At 34.6% G+C, this 19,467-nt stretch overlaps 1 protein-coding gene across 4 annotated transcripts in view; it reads left to right on the forward strand.

Moving 5' to 3' along the window:
• The first annotated feature begins 13,325 nt into the window (after positions 1–13,325).
• The window catches only part of LOC141375033 (uncharacterized), a 34,192-nt gene continuing 28,050 nt past the window's right edge, over positions 13,326–19,467 (forward strand). For 2 of the 4 annotated variants that reach the window (XR_012392265.1, XR_012392264.1), the window contains exons 1-5: positions 16,752–16,791; positions 18,616–18,760; positions 18,864–19,097; positions 19,182–19,283; positions 19,364–19,451. Coding sequence is in view for 1 of the 4 variants with exons in the window: in XM_073926289.1 (XP_073782390.1) it covers positions 16,779–16,791; positions 18,616–18,760; positions 18,864–19,155 (450 nt within the window). In the remaining 3 variants the exon portion in view is untranslated. Of the gene's footprint in view, positions 13,680–16,751; positions 16,792–18,615; positions 18,761–18,863; positions 19,161–19,181; positions 19,284–19,363; positions 19,452–19,467 lie in introns of those variants that run through there. The other 2 variants (XM_073926288.1, XM_073926289.1) reach the window with 2 other exon arrangements.

The raw sequence follows: 19,467 nt of genomic DNA on the forward strand, positions 1-19,467 counted from the left end.
ACCCAGACTCATTTCTCTACAGTGTGACAGCATTTACCTGATAATGTAGCCTGCCTGCCTGCTCACCAGTTTGTTATCCTGTCTGTTATCTTGTCCTGTGAATCCTGTACGGTGTTTACCTCCACTGGCATCATCTTGTTTCAGTTACAACCCGAAGTTAAGTTCTGTTTGTTTGTTTTCTTTTTGTTGGTATTGATGATATTTCTTTTCTGAACAACCTAAAAATTGTTTAAAGTATCATTAAATATCCATTCTCTGTTAATCTGCCTTTGTCTTCTCTCTGATCCATAATAATAATAATAATAGTAGTAGTAGTAGTAGTAGTAGTAGTAGTAGTAGTAGTAGTAGTAGTAGTAGTAGTAGTAGTGTTTATTATAGTTATTTATAATAATATTAGACATTTGTTTGGACGTGCTCTTTTCAAGCAGCATTTTTTTTAATTCTGCAGGCTGTTCGCTCTGGCAGTTGGTCAAATATTTGTTAGCTAGCCTATCATTAAAAAGCAGAGTTATTCTGCAATCAGGTTATGTGCTCCATCAGGCACAATCTTAATAGTATCTTGTCGTGTGCTATGCCTAAGTTTTCTTTGTCTTGTAGTGTGTGCACGTTTAAGGTTTGTGTGCACTGTAACCAGATTTCATTTTCGGTTGGGATTTTAAAACTCCTGCAGCAAGTTAGGAGAAAATGAAAGCACATTAGAATGAGGAAAAATCAGATGCTTATGACAATCTTTAACATGACAAATTAAAAATGTAGCAAACAAATGACGGGTTTGTGACCCAATTACAGTGGAGCATTAAAGAAACCCTTATTTCCCACAGAACAAAAGAAATCATCTATTCATGGGCAGGAACAAAAACATACACTTGTATCTTTCTTGTATCTTCATATTATGTGCAATATTTACATTTCTAGAGAAGCCTGTTTTAAACTGTTTTGATTATTACTGACATTTATCATTCATTGCGCTGGTCACTTTAAATGAGCCAGGGCAGGCTTTACAAGCTCTTTGCAGCACTGACCTTGTTCCCAGATCACTTCGGAAGAATGAACTTGGTTGGATGAATGATAGAAGAAACTCATTGTGAGAAAAGATGCTCTGTGCATGCCTAACCACAATTTTTTTTTTTTTTTTTTTTTTTGAGAGTCGCCGAATTGTGCCAGCCTGTTAAGATGAAAAATTGCTTGCAGCACCTTTAATATTTTAAAGAAAGTATTGAAGTTTGCATAAGTAACAATTGATCGACCCATATCACTTATATAAACTATAAGAAATAAGACTTATGATTCCAGAATATTTTTTGTTTTATTGGATACTGTGGCATAATACTGTGAAAATGTCCTTGGTTAGTTAAAGATAATGTGGGAAATATTATTTTAAATTCACTTCACATTGAATTGACCTAAACTGCATGTGTTACCCACTACATTGCAAAGTTACTTGACAAAATTACCATGGACCATTTGAGTTTAAGTTCTTGCATGCAGTTTTCATAAACAAGCTAATGAATGAAAAAAAAATGACATTCAGTTAAAGATTCAATAACTCTTTAAAAAGAAAAAAAAAGTTTGATTAGATTAATCATCTTTAGAGAATTAAGTTACACATTTAGATGGTGATTTGTCGCCATCTATTGTCGTTATGTCATTTCTACAGATTTTAGTCATATTTTGAGTTAATAAATCATTATTTCGACTTTTTGTCTTGTAATTTTGATTTAGTATATCATAACTTGGGCTGTTCTTACCAGGCAGAAAAGAGCTTACAGTTTTATCAAAACTTGTCAATTATTTATTGTCAATTGTTTGTACACAATAGTGTTTTGTCTTGGTCATTTGGAGCTTCCAGTACAGAGACCAAAAGTATATAGTGTAAAGTTTTGCAAACAATAAATGTATAAAAAGTTCAAAAAAAAAAAAAAAAACTCTTAAGTGCCATCTAGAAAGAAGACTGCAGTGGACTGTCAGGACAGCGGAGAGGATTATTGCTTTGCACCTGCCCAACCTCCAGATCTCTACACATCTTTATCTCTATAGATCTTTTTTTATTAGATTAGTTGCTACTTGTTTTTAGTCATACATATACACAACCCTTACTGTATATGATTTTGTAACCAATGTTTTATTATTTACTTTATCCACTTATGTCATTCTGTGTTCTTGTGTTCATTTGTATATACTGTATGTTTGTGTTCCTGAAAAAAGTGTGTTTGCACACACTTGTCAAATTAATCTCATTCTGATTTCTCTGCACACATATTTCAAAGAAATCACAGCAGCTGAATAACAAACATTATTATGCCATCAAACATAACATTACAGAATATGTCTGGCCTTTTATAATGCTAAATATCTGCTACAGATCATTGACTGCAAAGCATTTATTGTGATTTAAGTTAAATTACTTTACACATTATAATAAGTAGGTTAATTGGAGAAATGAGTAAATGATAGCACTTTAAAAATGAGACTAGTTAAAAAAAAACGTGTTAACACGTAATTTGCGTGTTAACACGTAAATGACGTGTTAACACGTACCAACGTGTTAACGCGTAAAAGACGTGTTAACGCGTAAATTACGTGTTAACACGCAATTACGCGTTAACACGTTTGTTGCAGACGTTTTGGCCCCAACGGCCTTCCATATGACCGAAGCACTACGCTGAGCTTACGGTGACCTTACCTCATCATCCAAGATCATGACGAGAGAGTAACGAACGCGGAAGTGCGTTAAGAAATACAAACCGAAAGCAGCAAAATACAAAGCATCAGAGTTTTGCTGCTGCTTAATGTCTTGTTCATCATGGGTAACACTTTACATGAATAATGATGTATTAATATGTTAACTAAACATTACTTTATTATAAACTAATGATGAGTTAATGCATGCCAATCATGAATTAACTTTAACTACAGCATGAGTCACGAGTTCATGTGTGAATAACGGCTACCTTAATTGTTAGTACATGTTTATGCCTAATTTAACCATCATGTACTCATGATATCTTAATGTATAATTATATTGTGACTTTACTTGGAGGGTCACATCATCATTAATCCATTCTTAACTACTCATAAACTCCTTATGCACGTCCATCTAGTATGTTACACTGAAAAACAATAGAAAAGTGTTCAAATAGAAAAGGAATTCATGAGTAGTTAAGGGTGAGTTAACAGTAATTTGCCCCTCCAAGTCATTACATAATTATACATTAACAACTTATGAGTTCACGTTAATTACTTTTAGCTTAAACTTAAATGTGAATTAATACATTAATCAACAGCATGTACTAACAATTAATTAAGGTAGCTGTTATTCACACATGAACTCATGTGACTCATGTTGTAGTTTACGTTAGTTCATGATTACTGCATGCATTAGCTTATCATAAAATCATTCATTCGTTTTCTATTCGGCTAACTCCCTTTATTAATCTATGTTCGCCACAGTAGAATGAACCGCCAACTTATCTAGCATATGTTCTATGCAGCAGATGCCCTTTCAGCTGCAATCCATCTCTGGGAAACATCCATTCACACTCATTGACACTCATACACTACGAACAATTTAGCCTAATTTAACTGTATCGCATGTGTTTGGACTGTGGGGGAAACCAAAGCACCCGGAGGAAACCCAAGCGAACCCAGGGAGAACATGCACACAGAACTCCACACAGAAACACCAACTGACCCAGCCGAGGCTCAAACCAGCGACCTTCTTGCTGTGATTCAACAGCACTACTGTGCCACCACGTCGCCATCATGAATTATGAATTTATAATAAACTAATGTTTAGTTTGCATATTAATACATCATTATTAAAGTACTGTTATTGTAAAGTATTACCAAATCAATTATATAATATAAAACAGTATATAATTACAAATAAATATCATATAAATAAATTTATAAATTTATCATTTAATTTTATATATATATATATATATATATATTCATTTTCAGATAATGATAACTCTTATAAAGACATATTTCTTTTATTCTTTTTTTTTTTAATTATGCAGTGTCACATTTAGTTGGTTCTTATATGAAAGCAAGCAGCATGACTAGAACGCTATTAAAAGGATTTTCACTCCAGTGTGGTGATACATTAAAGTATTTAGAGGCCTAAAAACACCAATAATACACATGGCCACATCTTATAGTACACATATATCACACAGAATAATGGAAATATAAATACTTTGTGCATGATGTATTCAAATAACTGTAAATATGATTTGCTATCAAGCCATATAAAATGTGATAAAATGTGAATATCTGCAAAGTATATGAAATACAAGTTCATATTTAAATTATATATATATATATATATATATATATATATATATATATATATATATATATATATATATATATATATATATATATATATATATATATATATTATTTTTTTAAATTTTGAAAAAATGGGCAACACGGTGGCGCAGTGGGTAGTACTGTTGCCTCACAGCAGGAAGATTACTGGTTTGAACCTCGGCTGGGTCAGTTGGTGTTTCTGTGTGAAGTTTGCATGCTTTATGAAAATGGTTTTATATTTTGTATCAAAATACTTTAGTGTCTTGTATTTTGTATTTTTTAAATACTGTAAAATACTTTGAAAGTCTACATAATGACATAAAATGCGGCCTCTGATTGATGTTTTCTCAGTTGTTTGCCCAGACTTGAGATCAGAACAGAAAATGTATTAAGAAGGTCATCAATGCTTGAAGTATTGATGGAAATTATGCTCATATAAAGAAAATAACAGACAAATGGCAGGGGTGTATTTGAGAGCAAGGCAACAATCATTGAAAATGGTATAATGCACAATACCATGAAAAAATATAATATAATGGAAAAAAAAAAACACCTAAAGACGGTGTACTGGAGTTCACCAAGGGGGTAAACGAAGACTTTAAGTTAAAGAAGAACTGAAAAAATCTTCAGAAAATGAGTAAACTGCACAAATGGATGGATTGCTGATGTAGATGCCAAGACAATAAGACACACCACATAAAAATAAGTCCTACAGTGGTGACACCTACTTCATTGATTCTTTCAAATGTCAGAATTTTGATCAGCAGGTGCACTTATATAGTTAATGAAGAGGAAAGATGTCAGTCTAAAGATAGCAAAGTGGCACAATACAGTATATGAGACACACATTTAATAATACTCCAGCCTATACAGACAGGTCAAAAACTCTAGACTCCAGACTTCGCAAAAACAGATAAGTCCATTTTTACAGATGTCATGTTTTTACAGATGTCATGTTTTATGTTTTGCATTTGTTACCGCTAAAACACAATTTTATGTGTAGGCCCTACATATTGTGTTGTGCTCCACCCTGCTTTTCCACCCTGGTCTCTCACCAGCTCTCAGGTTAATTAGCTCCCAGCTGCTAATCATTATGAATCTGCCTGAATCAGAGTGTTTTGGCTTTAAATACAGCCCTCTGAAGCTAGAGAGCTGAGGAACACTTCTCCCCAGCTCTGAAAAGGAATAGGAATAGGAATAGGAATAGGAATAGGAATAGGAATAGGAATAGGAATAGGAATAGGAATAGGAATAGGAATAGGAATAGTAGCAGTAGCAATTAATTAATTAATTTTATATTTCTTATAATTTTATTGTTCACTTGTGGTTGTGATATTGGTCACTAGTGTTTTTGTAGTTGGATCAAGCCTTAAAGCCAAATAACCTTTATTGTACCATTATTGCGTTTCCGTTGCTATATAGTATTTTGTGTACTTTGAGATTTAAGTTCTAATTCCATATTATTTCACAAATATATTGTGTATATATATTTTTACAAATTCTTTGTTACACCTTTTAAACAAAACTAGACTTAAAGTAAACAATTTTAATAACCTCTTTATATAACACCCTTTTAAAATATAAGACTGTTAAGAGATTATGTAAATTTTACTGGCCACTCAATGGATGAAAACACAATGATGAGATCTAGTCTAACTCATTATCTGCAATACATGTTTTTTTTTTTAAAGAGATCATTTTCAAGACAGGACTTTCTGTATGTATTTTGTACAATTTTTTTTTTTTTTTAATGAAAGAGAAACACGAGTTTATAAATGCCTCATGTAGAGGTAAATGCGTTGACCGGTAAGCTGATTTAAACTTGCTCAAGCCCTGTTGCTGTCAAACATTGTTTACTTCATGTAAGCAGAGTAACGGTGAACGGTGACCAAATATGCCTATTTCGTGACGAAATTTCCTGCTCGCTTGTAAAAGTATTTTGTGTATTTTAAAATAAAAGATATATAGAACTTTACTTTGATACATTTGTGGCTGCTGTATTTTGTAGTTTATATTGATACATGTAAAATTGATGGATTTGGGATTTTATTTTAAAATGTGGTTCAGTGTATTTTTGCCCATTCCTGCTCCCTGTGTTGGCTTGTGTTTCCTCTGGGTGCTCTGGTTTCCCCCACAAGTTCAAAGGTAAAGGTGTGTGTGTGTGTGTGTGTGTGTGTGTGTGTGTGTGTGTGTGTGTGTGTGTGTGTGTGTGTGTGTGTGTGTCCATTATAATCACAAATATGTACATGAATGTTCAATTATGTAAAACATTTTAACTATATCAGGTTTTATTATACAAAATATTTAGATAATTGTTACACATTTAGATTGTTTTTTTTTTTACCGCCTGTTGTTGTAATGTAATTTTTACAGAATTATTCAATCATAAATTTGCGTTATTAAATCATTATTTTGACTTTATCTTGTACTTTTGATTTAGTAAATCATAATTTTGGCTTTTTTTTTTTTTTACCTCAATCGTTTACACAAAGGAGTGTTTTGTCTTGGTGATTGGAGCTTCCAGTACAGAGACAAAAATATCTAGTGCAAAGTTCTGCAAACAAATATATATTACATGCATAAATATATATTATAAAGAAAACCGGATTGCTATAAAATGTTAGTCATACAATATGTAAATTATTTGCAGACATAAACCTCAGCAAGATAGGTTACTCTGCATTTAATAATTTGTGCTTAGTAATTTATGACATGTTATATACAGTATGAGAATGTAGAATCTGCAGCCATTTCCTCTGACAAAAATTCAATTACTGTCTGGTTTGGATCGGCCACCAAATCAGACATAAGACTGCAGCGGACTGTCAGCACAGAGGATTATTTCTGTGCATCTGCCTGACCTTTCTACACATCTTTATCTCTATAGATCTTCATTATTAGATCAGTTGCTGCCTGTTTTTATAGTCATAAATATACACAACCCTTACTGTTTATGATTTTGTTACCAAAATGTTGTATTTACTTTATCCACTTATGTCATTCTGTTTTCTTGTGTTGATTTGTATTTATGTATCTGTGCTCCTGAGAAGAAAAAAAACATTTCTTGTGTGTTTGCACACCCTTGTCAAATAAATCTCATTCTGATTTCTCTGGACTCATTTTTCAAAGTAATCTCAGCAGCTGAATAACAAACATTATTATTATTATTATACATTATTATACCATCAAACATAACATTACAGAAGATGTCTGGCCTTTCATAATACAATACATGACATTATACATTTTTAAAAAAGCAGTTTGGAGAATGAATAAATGATAGCACTTTAAAAAATGAGACTAGTTTAAAAAAAACGTGTTAACACGTAAATTGCGTGTTAACACGTAAATGACGTGTTAACACGTACCAACGTGTTAACGCGTAAATGACGTGTTAACGCGTAAATTACGTGTTAACACGCAATTACGCGTTAACACGTTTGTTGCAGACGTTTTGGCCCCAACGGCCTTCCATACAGTGAAGTTATTAGGCTCGTTTGAGGTGCGCCTCGCCTTGACTGCATTGTAAACGAGAGCAGGCGTGCGCAATAAGAGGAGGGCTCAAAAATTACATCAGAAGTCGGACACCTGCTGAATCTCGCTGTTAAGCCACCTGGAAACGTCACCAGTGGCGGAGATCTCGTTCGCGTTTTTTATCGCAGACGAATGACCTCATGAAAAAATACTATGGTGATTTATAGTAAATATTATAGCATTTTGAACATGTTTTTTTCAGTATTGGGTTGTGTTTATAGTTGTTGTGATACCAGAGCAACTATAAAACTTAAATAGGCTATTTTATAACATGGTTCAAAAGCACTACAGTATAAATTACTATAGTATTTTTAATATGGGAGTAGATGCAATAGAAATATCACAGTTTTTACAAAAAAAAATGGTTCAGAATTACAGAAGATGAACAGCTCATTAAGTAAAAGGGTGTATTAAAAAATGTAATTCTGTATATTCAACAAACGTTAAAAGAATAACAAAATAAACAGCGTATACAGCAAGAAAACTTTCAAGAAACCTAATTTGGCTACATTATAATAGAAGTAGCCATAGATGGTTTTGAGTGACGGGTCATGACAAATGTTTGTTTGACAAATAAATTCTTAGGGGGTTAATTATATTGACAAGCTTATTAGGTCTATATAAACTGATATTACTCCAGCCAGACTAAAATAAACAGCCCAAGACTTTCTCCAGAATAAAAACTATTAGACTGTAGGAAAAACTGTGAAAATATTCTTGGTCTATTAAACATTACTTTTGACTTCACATACATACATACATATATATATATATATATATATATATATATATATATATATATATATATATATATATATATATATATATATATATACATATACATATGTGTGTGTGTGTGTGTGTGTGTGTGTGTGTCTTGTTTACTACACCCTTTTCACTTCTCATATGAAACCACACAAAGATGAGGCATAATGACAAAACAGTATGATTACCTTTGTATTTCTGAATATATGTATATATTGGATTGACTTTAATGGAATAATGCTGCTTAAAAATTACAATACAAAATTCACACAAACATACAAAAAGTGAAAATGACAACAAACAGGACTTAAAACTGAGAGAGAAATAAAATACAGCACACACACATCCTAATGATTTATTAGTAACATTTAGTTATATTGGATAGGTCACGTTATGTTTTACAAAGATGTGTTTTGTTTTTGTTTGTGTGTAAATCTAAATAAATAACCATATGTAATGCTCTTTATGACTTTTTTTTAATTATCAACGAAAATACAAAAAAAAGGTATTCAACAAATCCAGGTATAAACCTTAGTAAAACAAGATAATAAAGTGTAATGTGTCAGTCTCATCCAATCAGCATTAAGCTGTGTCGTCAGCCAGTCGTTTCCCATCATGCTTTTGGTAACGCAGTCTTTTGAGAGCAACTGCGGCCGACTGCTCCATCTGAGGTACCCGCCTCCCGATCGCGAGAGTTTTTTGGCGCACGTCAGCGTGACATCAGAGCGAGGCGAAGGCAAGGCGGACACATTTCTAACCGGCATGCATCTTGCGATGATCACCGTTGATCAATTCTGCGCAGATTTTGGCCAAGTCAAACGAGCCTATTTATTTATTTTTTTGCTAACACGTATCATAACACGCTGCTCACACGGCTCAGTGCAGTGTGTGAGGCAGTGCACAATTTTCTTGCCCTTCATACATTCCTCTCAATGGACGTGACATCAACGTCTGACTTGTTACATGACGTCTGCGTCTACCTTTTTTTTTTTTAAATATATATTTTTGTGCAGTTTTTAGTGCGTCTGTCTGCTTTTTGCCGGCTAACTTATACAATATACAATAATTATGTGCAAATTAAATATAAATATGTTAATATATAATGATATTTGTTTTCAAGATAGCATTAAAACGTATAAAAAATGTATAACATCTCCGGAGGTAAAGTTTAGGTTGTTTATTAATATATTCATGTCGTTTAGTTTTGTAAAATCCTTTTTTAATTTGTTTTACATTTGAGTCTTATTGTGTTTTAATTTTTTACATGTTTAATGTAGCCTACGGCATATCAGTGATGACCAACTCATAGATCACTATCTCCTGTTAGATCTGATACTTTTGCTGTAAAATATTAGAAAAATAGAAAATTACATTAACCATTATTGTGTTGTTTTTAAAGCACATTTCTTCTTTATTTTACGTTTAAAACATAATAATAGGATTCTTTGACAAAAAAACATAACATATTTTATTTTTCATTTGTTTCCTTTCTTTTTTGAAAGAAAATATATATTTTTATTCAGCAATAATATTACATTGATAGTATTTATATTTTGAATAATAATTTGCCAGGATTCAATCAATCAATCCTGTAAAAATATCATAGAAAAACATTTAACAGCACAACTTTGACAATACACTGAAGTATAATGCGACATAATAGTGTCAAAAAATTTAACTTTGCATCACATAAATAAATATATTAAAATAGAAAAGCATTATTTAAAATTGTAATATTATTTCCTAATATTACCCAAACCCTGAACCATTCATAATAATAACCAAAACAGTGATTTTTAATCCTAAAACGTTGAATAGCCTAATGTTATTTGAAATAATTAAAATTTGCTTTAAATGTTACATCTAAACTAAAAACTAAAATCGCCAGTAGGTGGCAGAATGTCAATATTACAGTTTTTCCCAATTGTTTACACACAATTACTTGTACTTCAGACACAATGACTACAACATGTAACTGATGCACCAACCCCCTGAACCAATGCAGCTAAATTACAAGCACAATTCCTGCTTTACACTCAAATTGCAGGTTTAAAACACACTTTTTCAAAACACTACACACAATTCTCTGCATTTTGCATGCAGAAAATCTCTTGTTTTAACAAGGAACACACTGTCATTCACAATTGTAAAGTCAGTGTTCCTACTTTGCATACTAACTCATCACATGAGTAAACACCTGTCACACAGAATTGCAATTTAGAAATCAGAGCTCATCTGGTTCATAACTGGTACACTGTCCACCCATGTTTTTAGTTGTTTATCTCCTTCCATATTCTCCATTCCTTAATCATATTGAAGATTTTTTTTTCCTGCTTGGGGATGGAAAGTGTATGCCGAAATCCACACTTTATTTTTCGTTTTTTTTACTAACAGTATTCTGTAAATCCTTCTGTTAATGGCAAATAAAGACCACATTATGTGCACCTTTGTGTTGGTTGGGATGAACACTCTATAAACTGAAAATTCAGTAAAATATATTTAGTATTTGTGTGTTTTGTATAAAAACAATATTCTGAAGTATTTTACGATGCACTTCTGTAGGCCTATGTACTGTCTGTAGTAACTGTAACACTAAACGAAAAAGGCTGACAGTAAGTCATTATGATGAATGGAGAAGAAGTGGTCATTGTGTTTTACATTCAGCACATCAGTGTTCAACTGATCTTATAAATGTTGATGTGATGGTTTGTGTGCGTCATTTGAAAACAAAATACCATGTTGAGAAGAAATTACATTGTGTTAATTGTGTTTCATTTTGCAGGAGAATTGAAGGGTTTTGCCCTAGAGTTCTGACAATATGAGGCATAGTGGCATACTTTCAGAAAATGTGTGTAAACAATTGGGAAAACTATAAATTGTGTGGATTTCAGTCATACACACTTTCCATCCCCAAGCAGAAAAAAATCTTTAATAGGATTAAGGAATGGAGAATATGGAAGGAGATAAACAACTAAAAACATGGGTGGACAGTGAACCAGTTATTAACCAGATGAGCTCTGATTTCTAAATTGCAATTCTGTGTGAAAGGTGTTTACTCATGTGATGAGTTAGTATGCTGAGTAGGACAACTGACTTTACAATTCTGAATGACAGTGTGTTCCTTGTAAAAACAAGAGATTTTCTGCATGAAATTTGTGCCAAATGCAGAGAATTGTGTGTAGTGTTTTGAAAAAAATTGTGTTTTAAACCTGCAGTTTGAGTGTAAAGCAGGAATTGTGCTTGTAGTTTAGCTGCATTGGTTCAGGGGGTTAGTACATCAGTCACATGTTGTAGTCATTGTGTCTGAAGTACAAGTAATTTTGTGTAAAAAAAACTGTAAGTGAGTCAATGTTCATTTACAGTTTTTTTTTTTTGATTGCTCAAGCACAATTTTGAAATGAAGGCTCATTTTATCAAAACACTACACACAATTTCCACACACAGCAGAACACATCAGAACTTTTGCAAAATGAAACACTTCATCCAAAACTTTACAACACTGTAACAAAACACAATTTTAACACCGTACAGAACACACACGCCTCATTCAAGATAAATCTGTTTGCTTCATTTACACACTGCTGATCTCAATCTTAAACACTCGTATAATTTCTACCTGACTAATACTGATATAATCTGGGTTTGATTTGTTTCAGAGGTATTGCTATAAAGTACATGAACATACTGTATTCACCAAACAGTGACAGACTGAAAGCTAAATATTGCCCTATCCTAATAAAAACCATACAACAAATGTAAAGTGTTTTATTCAGCTTTCTGGTGATGTGTACATTTCAATATACAAAATAAATTCCATGCCATGTCTCCTGTTTACCAATCTTCCTCCCTTCCGTGCTTCCTCTTCCATACTGCAACATTGCCGTCCTTATTTATTGAAGATTATTTATTTATAACTCCTGTTAAACATATTTATTGAAGACTAATATTTACAACTATACTACTGTTAACAAATGTATTGTAGATAAATATAATAGCCTAGTTTATACCTAATACCCAGTTACAGTTTTTCATGATTGCTAACACACTAAAATTAAACTTTTCCTACAATTAGCAAAACCGTACAATCATGGAGCAAAACACAAGGCTAGATCTGCACAACTGTAGGCACATAGCTTCATACTGTTTGCAAAACATTACACACAGTCATTTGCAAATCACTAAACACACTTGGATGCTTTTGACACAGACATTTTTCATAATGGAATTTCCTTGCAATTTCAAAGCAAAGGCTTTCATATGAGCACACACATGAACTATAGGTCAAACACAGCCATCAGGTGTGCCCACACACTGCTGCAAACTGTAGACACACACCAATCAGCTGTAACCACAATAAAAGAAGCAATATAGGAATAACCATATATGGAATACCAAAATGTTTAAATCATTTGTATAAATATTACCATTTGAAATAAAAAACTATAAATAAGAAAGGTAAAAAGCACTTAATTGCAAATGAAACATAACTGTGGATAAGTGAAAACACTGATAGAGAATGAATAAGTATAATAAAGCAGAAATGAGAGCAATGTGCTGCAAACCCTTGAAGCAGACGCAGACGTGACGCAGACGTCACGTTAAAGCAGCGCAACAGTAATGTGGCAGACGCAGACGACACGTTCGGCACACGCAGACGTCACGTTCGGCAGACGCAGACGTCACGTTCGGCAGACGCAGACGTCACGTTCAGTGAGACGAGTGCACGTTGCAGCGTCAAGTTATTGACCCATTCCGCACGCCATAATAGCGCAGCATTCCGGCAAATTGCCGGTAATGTTACAACTTCTCTTTCCGGAAAATAGCCAGAACGAATTTACCGGTATTTTCAAAAAGGACCTGTTCACACTATCCACTCGCCATATGAAAGGGGCTATTGTTTAACTGATAGCATTAATCGGTTACAAACGCACCCTTTTGGTTAACGGTTAATCGATTATATTGAGCATCCCTAGTATTAATATAATTGAACTGTTCAAGCTTTCAGATATACTTGTGAAATTGTTTCTAAAACTGGCCAACATCTGTGGTGGATGTTTCTTCAGGTATGTTCTTTTTTCTTCTTTTTTTGATGATGATGATGATGAAATGCTAATACACTCTCAGTAATTGGGCTAAAGCTGGGGCTTTTCAAAGTTTGTGTTTGTATGTAAAGCTCCACATTAGTATCTTAAAACCAAAACCTAAAGTGCACATATTGCACTCAAAAATACAACCATGTTCTCTTTTAACCCCTTGAAACATCATGGCAGTTTGTGTACCTTTATTTTTTTCTAGGGATGCACCGATACCATTTTTTTTGGAACCGATCCAAAAAATCTCTCGATCTCGATACCAAAAATTCTGAGCATTGATTAATACAGATCTGATACTGTGCTGTTTTTTTTCTAAGCATATTACAGTTTCTGTAGCTCTGGTGATAAACTCAAATGATAAATCTTCTTTAGTAAAAATAACAGACCTATAGGCTGACTGTATATGACAAACACACAATCTAACTAAACATGATGCTTGCTATAAACTATAGGCTACATTATTTGAGCATTCATTATGACATTGATATATGTTGTGGTCCAGCTTATGTTTCCTTTTTTGAGTGAGACGGAGAAAGTTTAAAACAAGGTCCACTTATATGCTTCAGCGCCAAAACACAAACTGGTCTGTTGAATAAAGTCTTAATATAATTAAAATGACAGCAAAATATTCACAGTTTCAGAATAGCCTATATTAGGCTACATCATGTTTAGTTAATGACAAGTTCAGTGAATGACAATCCATACTGCTCCTGTCAGTTTCACTTTTATTAATATAATCAACTACTTTGACCACAATAAGCCAGGCTTTACTAACTATTGGCAGCACTTAAAGTATTCCCCTCAGAAGAAAAAACTCAATCGGACACTTTCAAAACTGAGCAGCACAAAGAGGAGAAATCAGTGTGTTGATGATCTGTCCAATGTATTATTAAGCTTTTTCTAATTCAAAGTTTCAGGTAGGCCTACTTTGTGTGTGAATACCTTGCAATTAGGGCTGGGTATCGAATTTCATACTTTTTAAGCACCGACCGAATCGTCTTGCTACTATCGAGTATCGACAAATTCTTTTTCGTTCGGTACCAAATTTCGATACTCAAGGGTATAATCTTGTCAACGTCAGTGAGCTAGAAAATCTGCGGCATCCTTAACGTGACCGGGTCAAATGCTGGTGATTGACTGCAGCGAGGCTGTCTTGAAAATCAGTAGTTTACGACGGTTACGCGCACTCACTCAGAGCTTGTCAAATGTGAGGCTGTAATGCGTACACTACTACACTTTAAAGCATAGCATACATTTAATGCAAAGGATGTTTAAGTGATCAAAAGTATGGCTACATTATGCAAAGATTGACGGCAACAGCACACGATGCAATATCTGTAAAGTTATCGCGACCAAGACTGGCAACAAGTCAAATATGATAAAACACCTGACACAGGGTCCCCGCGGGGTCTTAAAAAGTGTTAAAGTCTTAAAATAAAAAAATCGAAATTTATGGCTTTAAAAAGTCTTAAATTTGCTGTTCTGCTGTTCTAGGTCTTAAATATTTTTGCACAGGTCTTTATTTTTGTTGTTATTGCTAGGTTTTTGGGGTGTTGTAGTTTTCACTAGTAGTTTTCATTTCACTAGTCCAATTGTAATTTGCATTACAACTACAAAAAGGTCAACTTTCAATAGCCAATCAGCTTTCTGATATTAAACCCAGTGCGCGCGGCAAATGTGACATCATCGCTGTGTTTGCGGAAGTTCGCTTTGAGTGCACGCAACATGATTTCACTTACAAATGTCGCAAGTGCAGTTTTATAAGTAAGAAGTGCTGTAATACAAGAGAGCGAATCTCTGCTCGCGCGCCGGTTTCCTTTTGTTCATGGAGAAAACTGCTTGCGAGCTCTCAAAACACTGGCTGCTCATGTGCGAATGATCTGCTCTCGCTCAGTCAGACTCCTTTCGTGCTTTTGCTCTCCAAAGAAGCTTCAGCATACTGTAGTTGTGTTACAATAGCAACTATAGAATTACCACAACAGAGTAATTGAAGTGCTTTACAAAACACTTTACAGCAGACACTAGTTCACTTTATTTTAGTGATAAAATGGGATTAATAGTAGCATTTATTTAAAGAGTGAATAGTACAGTAAGCTATAATACCTAAAATACCTATTATTTATTTATACCTATTATTACCTATTTTCTATCACGGTTACATTTCTGCTTGCCAGAATGACCAATAATTATTGGCTAGAAATTGCAACAGCCATCGGAAAGGAGGAAAGTTTTTGTAAAACTTTGGAAAAACCTGAGGGATAAGTTTGTTAAAACAACAAAAAAAGAGGCCCCCAAAAACATCTTCAATGATAATGATTATCTTTTTATTCGTCTGATTTTACTTTCTGTTTTTTTGGAGCGCCGCCTGTCATTAAAAAAAAATATCTCAATGGTGAACGTGTCAAGTATAAAAGCCTTAATCTGTTTTGTGAGTTGTGCGATGCGGTGCCAGGTGAAAGTATAAATCTGCATAAGATGTTTGTTTTTTCTGTAGTTCAACGGTGCATTTAATCTGACTTTACCACTGTTCAATTTAAATTACTTTGTTTTACCCCTAATTTAATGCTTATACATTTTCTCTCGCGTGTTTTTGATATTGCGATATAGGTCTTAAATGTAATACTTAATGGTCCTAAAAAGGTCGTAAAAGGTCTTAAATTTGACAATATGATATCTGCAGAGTCCCCGTGACAGTACACAGAATTAATTTACGAGCAGAAAGTTGCTCCGACGCAGTCATTATCTTCGTCCTCTCAGTATTTTCCTGACTCAGGGCCTCCAACAACGTGCCCACCACAAGCGTCGTCTTATATGACTGATGAGGATAACTGCGCGATGGTTGGGGCTCCGAAAGGCAAACAGACATACAAAATCAGTTTTTAGCACTTCTTGCTTGTGTACCGTTAAAGCTAAGGCCCAGATTACACTACCAGTTAAATGTGACCCAATTCCGATTTTTTTTTGCTTAAACTTGTGACAATGTGGTGCTTCTCCGCAGTTTAATGGTGTGGAAGAGAGAGCGTGTGTGGATATTCCGACGTGGGAAAAAACAACAACAACAGAGGAAACATGGAGGAAGGTGGTCAGTCGCCATTATTTGCTCCCACTAGACCTGAGATCTCTCTCGTACCACAAATTCCTCTCAGTGGTGTAGGACATCATACAGCATATAAACAATAAGCACTAGCTGCGATGACGGCCCTTCCCCACCTCCTTCGCCTCAAAATCATTTTAAAGTTGGGCAAATTCGTGTTGTAATTTTTACGCTATTAACGTTATCAATGCACGCACTGCGGGCTACACATAGAACAACTTTATTCCCTTTAACACCAGTGCGCACACAGGCTACATCTTACACACACACACACATCAGGGCCGTACCATTACATAAACTGCGTGGGGGTAAATCTGGACTGAACCATTTGCTGCTTATACTACACCACATATTTCGTAGAGCTAAAAAGAAAATTTCTTCCATCGTGGCTAGTGTGGCACAGATGCTAGGACCCGCCTTTATGCATGCATCATAGGTTGTATGGCAAGTGTAAACGCATGAATTCGATATGGGTCACAATTAAAAGAACGTGTAAACGGACAGACAAAAAAATCTGAATTGGGCATCAAGACCTGACAGTGTGAACGGGGCCTAAGTTTGTGCGGGGAAAATGTATTCATTCTTTTTTTGGACCTAATGTATGCTGTGCAGCGTTATGTACTGATCCGATGGCTTTAAATACCTAGCTAAATTGATACTAAAATGCTTTAAGGTTAACGGTAAATGATAAAGTTTACCTCACATTAAACTTGTCTTATTTAAATGTCCTTATCCTTGGCTGCATTAACAGTTTAGCTTTCAAGCTTTCTTCACATTAATGTTATAGTCTGCTCCTGCTGACCCTGGAATTAGGATACCATCAAGTGATAATCCATTGCACTGGCAGAAAAATGAACAAGGAAAGGAAAGATGAATGCCACAGGGCCGTTACAAATTTTATTGTTAAAAGTTTGCTGTCTTTTTCTCCTGTGGAGGCTTCATGGTGGAGCTAAGAACAGTAAGCTGTAAATGATGTTGTAATATTATTACCATTAAGGCTGTTGGCCATGTTTGTAGGTAGTCTCTTAACCTAGATAATTTTTAAATCTTTTTATAGTAAGCAACAATGATAAAATAATGCTAATGTTACTTTTTTGTGTTTGATGATGTCAAATATAGGGAGATGATAAGCACTTTAAACCCCAGATATCAGTCCCCCAGCCGAGACATGCTCTCAAATACCCTCATACCTGCAGTTGAAAAAGAAAATATCAAGAAAGAGTTGCAAGATGTGAGAGATGTGGCTGTGACTGCTGATGGCTGGATCAGCATTGCACAGGACCACTACCTGACAGTGTCACTTCACTTTGTCAGAGAGGGTTCCATGAAAGAGAGGGTCCTACATACAAGGGCAGTATACACATCCCAGACAGGGGACATTTTAGCAGAAGAGAGGAGAGATATTATTGATGAATTTAATATAAAGGATAGAGTAGTTGCTGTGACAATGCAGCAAACATGGATGTAGCAGTAAAAAGAGATGAGTATTAAAAAAATTGGCTGCTTTGCTCACACTCTCAATATTGCTGCTCAGAAGCTTTCCACAATTACCTCAGTCTCACAGTGGGCAGGAAGGATCAGAGCAATGGTGGTGTGGCTGAAAAGATCCACCCTGGCTAAACCTATCCTTAAAGAGAAGCAGCATCCTCTCCGTAGGTAGAAATCAGAATAGATGAACCTTAGTGCAAAACTCTTTGGCCAAATAGTTAATAAAAATCCTTTGCTAAATCATGCAGTAAAACATTTCTGCAAATAAACAGCCACTTTGATAACCACACAAACACAAACATAAATTTCTCTTTCCCATTTTAGGTCTTCCAGAACATGCCGTCATCCTTGATGTGAAAACAAGGTGGAATAGCTTATTCCTCATGGTGGAGCGATTCCTAGAGCAGTTCCCTGCCTTCCAGGCCACCTCCATGGACCATCGTCTTAAGAAATTAATGGACAAGGACAGGTAAAAACTCTGTTCTCATTTTAAATGCTTATTCAATTTTCAGTGTAAACGAATTTGCTCATGAATCTATAGTCCAGCTAATGAATCTGATCATATTTTACAGACTGCAGAGAATTTCTGATGAGGATTTTAGAAAAGCAGAAGAGTTTGTCAAAATTACAAAGATACTTTACACTTCAACCCTCTGCGTCTCTGCTGAAAGGAGCCAAAACTTGGGTCAGATTCTGCCTATCTTAAGTAAGCTCCAGCACCACTTCACAGTGAATAAAGAGGACTCCTCCTTCACAAAGACCATCAAGGACACTATCTGGAATGACCTCTCAAAAAGATACCAGGGGTGCAGTGTAATCCTGCTGAATTTGCTCTTGTTTTCATTAGAATTATTCAGTGATTGACTCAGTGTTTTTGTCTTGAATATCAGATGGAGGAGGGCACAGCCTTGCATCCCAGATTCAAGTCAAAAGTGACAAATGAAGTGTGGACCAGACTGAAGGAGGAGCTAATGAAAAGGACCTTAGAACAGGTGTTACTTCATATTGGTAATATTCTACTTCACTTGAATTGTAGATCAATAATTGTGACCTAGTTTTTTATTGAATATAGACTCCGACTGAGCAGATAGAACAGGCACTTAGCAGGTAACCGAAATGACATCTCTGATGAAGACAGTGCATCTGCAACAACAGCACTAGTAAGAAAATATAAAG

The sequence above is a fragment of the Danio rerio genome, chromosome 16 (assembly GCF_049306965.1).
Source record: "Danio rerio strain Tuebingen ecotype United States chromosome 16, GRCz12tu, whole genome shotgun sequence".
Lineage (NCBI taxonomy): Eukaryota > Metazoa > Chordata > Actinopteri > Cypriniformes > Danionidae > Danio > Danio rerio.